Source organism: Arachis duranensis, chromosome 10 (genome assembly GCF_000817695.3).
Source record: "Arachis duranensis cultivar V14167 chromosome 10, aradu.V14167.gnm2.J7QH, whole genome shotgun sequence".
NCBI classification, from domain to species: domain Eukaryota; kingdom Viridiplantae; phylum Streptophyta; class Magnoliopsida; order Fabales; family Fabaceae; genus Arachis; species Arachis duranensis.
The window spans coordinates 101,296,988-101,302,261 of record NC_029781.3 but is presented as its reverse complement, the minus strand read 5'-3'; the positions used below and the strand labels follow the sequence as shown (position 1 = coordinate 101,302,261).

General features: G+C 26.2%; 1 protein-coding gene across 1 annotated transcript; it reads right to left on the bottom strand.

Moving 5' to 3' along the window:
- Nucleotides 1-2,885: 2,885 nt before the first annotated feature.
- On the bottom strand, nucleotides 2,886-4,104 carry LOC107471441 (transcription factor RADIALIS-like). Its single transcript, XM_016090902.3, has 2 exons — nucleotides 3,799-4,104; nucleotides 2,886-3,159 (listed from the first exon to the last, which is right to left on the bottom strand). Exons 1-2 carry the CDS (start codon nucleotides 4,059-4,061, stop codon nucleotides 3,135-3,137), a joined length of 288 nt encoding a protein of 95 aa, XP_015946388.1. The 5' UTR covers nucleotides 4,062-4,104; the 3' UTR covers nucleotides 2,886-3,134.
- Between the last annotated feature and the right edge of the window lie 1,170 nt (nucleotides 4,105-5,274).

The window sequence follows — 5,274 nt, the reverse complement described above, 5'->3', positions numbered from 1 at the left end:
CAAAATTATATATGTGCATCTACTATATGTATCTGATGAATTGTCTAATTCAGGCTTCAACATTGGTTGGACCATTCTCATCTCATCTTTCTATTGGTAACAAAATGCTACTCTCTAGTTTCTGCTACTTATTATTATATGCAAAAACCATAACCTAGGGGAAAAAAAAAATCTCTTTTGCCGTTTAAAAAGGAAAGTTCCATTGGCACAACAGTATAATATATAATCACGTGATTGATTTTTCTAACATATATGGGGGCAGTGAAATGCATAATATATACAAGCTGCTTGATGCTGGATACTTCAATTATATATATAGAGATCAGTCAATGATAACCACCCTTGGGCTGAATAAATATTAAATAAATTTGAGTATAAACTTGTGCAAATTAAAGTAATTGATATTATAGTGTTAAGATCCCAAATATACTTTATAAAGGGTACTGTGTATCTAATGAGGAAAATAATTTTTATTTTCTAATAATAAAAAGAATAAATTTAAAAATAATGCTATACATCTAAATCTTTTTATTAATTAAATTTAATTAAATTAGTCTAACATAATAAAAATTAATTATAACTAATATTATTTTAAGTCTTATTATTTTATTTAATTAGACTTTATTTATAAAAAGCCTTTGATATTTAGCATTATTCTAAATTTAAACCCTATAATAATGGCCATCATTATCATGATTCATGAAGTAAGATGGTGAAAATTATATAACTAAAACTTTAATTTCTTAAAAGAGAAGTATAGATAAATAACTTTTAATAACTAGTCAATTTTAAATAACTATAATTAATAATTATTAATTATTAATTTATATTTTTTAAAAAATAAAATTTAAATATTCACTAATTAATGATAATTAATTAATATGAGATACAGTTCAAAAACACATGTTAATATCTAGCAGAATTATTTCCTAAAATATTCTTAACCTTCAAACATAATTTTTTTTTCTCATGAACATAAAATTTCTAAGTCAAAACCCAACTAATTTATTTATTTATTTTTTCGGTGGGACATGGTGAAAACTACTATATATATGCATATAAAATAGCTAAACTCAATGTTAAGATCACGATATATATGCATGAAATTAATGGGTTTCAGTTTATGTATTCAACAGCAAACCAAACTCATCACAAACATTGTAACTAATTAATAATCACAATAATGTTTAGGAGGCAACCAAAAATTAGCTCAAATAATTAAAATTATTTTATTTAATATTTATTAATTATCATTAAAATAATTATGTAATTTTAGATGTAATATATATGTACTTGACTATTATGTGTATAAAATTATAAATATTATATTATATAAGATAATTTTAGATATTATTTTTTTAACATTACCAAATTAATAAAGATACCATGGGCACATGTATATATATTAGAGTAATACTATACATCCAAGTATTTTTATAAATTAAATTTAATTAAGCTAAACAATAAAATTTTGAATAATATTAATCATAATTGATTTTTGTTATATTAAATCAACTTGGTTAAATTTGATTAACAAAAACACTTAAATATGTAATGTTCATATCCTGACCCAATAGATAAAAGTCAGACCCAATAACACAAAAAGGTCCACCAGTAAAGATGGACTTCACCAAAAATCCGACCTCTTTAAGGAGGTCGGATATCAACGTAGAGGTCCAGCTTTACTTGATTTAGATGAGTAACTGCTTCCATATATTTCCTTCCTACATTTAGAAAGGAAATCTTAACAGACTTCCAAGATAAAAGGAATAATTATGTATTAGAAAAGATAGAACTATTCCAATAAAAATGATTATTTATTCTACTATAAATATACTGGCACTCCCAAGTATAATACACGTTTTACTCTACTAAAAATCTGCTTAAAATCCTTGTTAATTTAAGTATTGGAGTCTTTTGCAGGTACCACCTCATTTCCTCACGAAGAACTCGAACAGGCGGTACCTCGACACTAAAAAAGTCTAACGCTGCCACTTTAAGAGATTTGAACCTTACTTTCAAGTCCAAATTAATATGTTTCAAATAATCCTCACAACATGTAGTATTATTCTAATTATTATTGACATTATTCAAGTAAATTACGATTTTACTTTTGGAAAGACCGAGAAGAGACAACATGATATTCTATGCTCAATTAAAAATGACAATTGACAATGGTAAATGCATGTGTTATATATAGAAACCTCACTCAATTTGGTTTTTAAACTATCATTATTCAAATTTCGCAAAACCCATACTAATCGTTAATGCAATAATTAATGTATCATAATAAAACTCTCAACACCTTTTCAATCTCCAAACCTAACTTTTTGTTTGAGTTTTTATTACACCATCATACTTGATGGGATATTGCAACACTTACCCTAAATAACTGGCTTAAAAAGAAAGAATTTAAGAAAAAAGGAAACAAGAATAAGCAAAATGAAGGGCCAAATACTTGTGCTGTCAATGTAAATGGTCAAAATAGTAATTATGTTTTCTTTGTGAATCAATAGTAACTGATTCTCTCTATATATTTTTTTACCATTCAAAGCAAATTTCCGGCTTCTTTATACGTTGTGAATTTTTCGGGGTCCAACAAGCAATGATTTCAGTTCACTGAATTTATATACTTCTGCCATATGATCCATGAATATCTTAGAATTTCCTTCATATCATTATTTTATGTTATTTGTAAATATTTAAAAATAATAAAATTATTATATACCTTTTTATACAAGATAGGCCAGTTTAAATGTTAAAGATTCTACATATAGCAGCTATTAACATTGATATATTTTTATTTATGATACATTGTAATGATAATTGAAGCTCATAGTAAAATTAAAGCTTTAATTTATTTAGGATAAGAAATTGAAACAGTCATTCATTCTTTTTGTTGGCAGCATGAACAATAGAAAAATAAAAATACAAAGAGGGATTCATAGAATATATATGATTTTTATGATAACTAAGTAATATATATATATATATCTATATATATTCTCATGCCACTGTATTAGCATTTTCTGACATTAAAATATTAATTACTACGGATTTTATATGATGGGAAATGGTATCTGGTTACGAAAATCGGTCGGAAATTTGAGGTTGATGATGACAGTGTTCGGACATTAATTTAGCTTTAGATTCTTAAGCCTGCAATCAGAAGAGAAAAGGTATAAATTAAATTATTAATTACATAGATTCGGGAAGATCAAATAATATACTTACTCTATGCAGAGTTGGTACGTATATATAATAACTTAGCTATGGTTGAATTTAATGACCTTACTATTTATATGTGCACACATGGCATTTTCTTATAGAATGCAAATATACACATTTTAAGCAAAATAGTGTTAATTACATATTTAAAAGCCTTAGTACGATCTAGGAAATATAAAAATTAAGTTACATTTTTTTAAATAATTAGAGCATACATGACAGAATACAATGGTGTCGTTTGATTCATGTAGCCGACTCTACTTAGTGGGACAAGACTTTGTTGTTGTTTGTTGTTAGAGTATACATTGTTTTAAAAAAAAAATTAGAAAATGCAAAGTTGTCAATATAAAGAACTTTTCTTAAAAAAAAAAGTAATTTATGAAAAATATATAAAAAAATAAATAATTTATCTTTTATACCATAAAAATATATAAGAAGTGTAAAGAAAAAAATAGTAAAAATATCTTTTTTTTTATCTAAATTGTGGAAGAAACAAAAATCACATATCCAATTAATTAAATAGTTGCATGTGAAATTAAAGCTTATGGAATATGGAGATTATGTTGTTACCTATTGTTGTCATGTTCTTGTTGAGAGGTTGGATTAAGATTTTTGTTGTACGGAAATGGAACTTGGCCAGATTCAATGAACTTAATATCTCGAAGAAGAAGCTCATAGTGGGTCTTGACGTCGTCCGGGGTCTTGCCGCCACCAACAGCGTTGGCGACGTTATTCCAACGGTCAGGAGTGTCCTTGTCATAGACAGCCAGTGCCCTCTCAAAGGCCTTGTTGTCCTTAGCACTCCATGAACCTGAGGCCGACATTGATGCCATTCTTCTTCTTCTAGAGGAAAAGAAGAAGAGAAGTATGTATATATGTTATGGTTATTGTTGAGAAAAGGGTGGGAAATGCTTGATGCTATTTATAGGGAGTAGTAGTGTGGGGTAGTGCCAGCTTTGCACCAAAAATGAAAGCGCTATTTGCATGATTTGTGTCCTTAGGAGCCACGGAAAGGAACAATATAATCACCATCCATTATTCTATGTATGAGAATCGGTATCTATCTTCATCTATTCTTCCCACACTAGAAACTAAGTACTTCAATTCAATACATGACTTGCATTCTTCCCAACTTCTGCTAATTTAGATATACTATGTTAAGTGTACACTAAAATCAGCTACAAAAATAAGTTATTAGTATAAAATATATATTAGAATATAATTATATATTGAAAATAAATTAAACCACACATATTTATACACAAATACATTAGTAGTTAATTTTAGTGCACGAATAACGTTTTTTTTAGATATATATTAAAGAAAATATTATTCGTACACTAAAATCGGCTACTAAAATCAGGCACCAATATATTTATATATAAATACATGTGTGATTTAATTTATTTTCCATGTGTATTTGTATTCCAACATGTATTTTATACTGATGGCCGATGATTGACTTTAGTAACTGATTTTAGTGTACACCTAGTATAACTCATATATTAAATATCAATCATTTGTATAAAATATATATTAAAATATAAAATATATATAAAAATAAATTAAATAATATATTTACACATAAATATATAATGAATATTTTTTATATACATAATATTTTTGAAGAACTTAATAGGTATTTTAAACGATAAAATAAAAAAGAACTAATTTCTTATCGAGTCATACTTTGAAAAAAAAAATTCACTATTTTCACGAAAAAACTTACTATCCAAACTAATTCAAAGAAGTTTGTATCAAAGTGCCAATTATTCAAGGAGTCGCTTCTAAAAAAAATTCATAGGGCCAAAAGTTCATGTGGATCAAAGTTGTTCAAGGTTCGGCTGTCGGACATTTAGGTAGGAAAGTTTCAATTAAAATAAAAGAAAAATATGTTATCTAATACATTTTTTTGTCTAATTAATAATATATAATAGATAAATAATATGTTATATAAAGCATTTGATTTTAATGAGTAAATAAACAACATACATGACTGATCATATATAAGAACCTTCTATATATATATCTATCTGGTGCTATGAC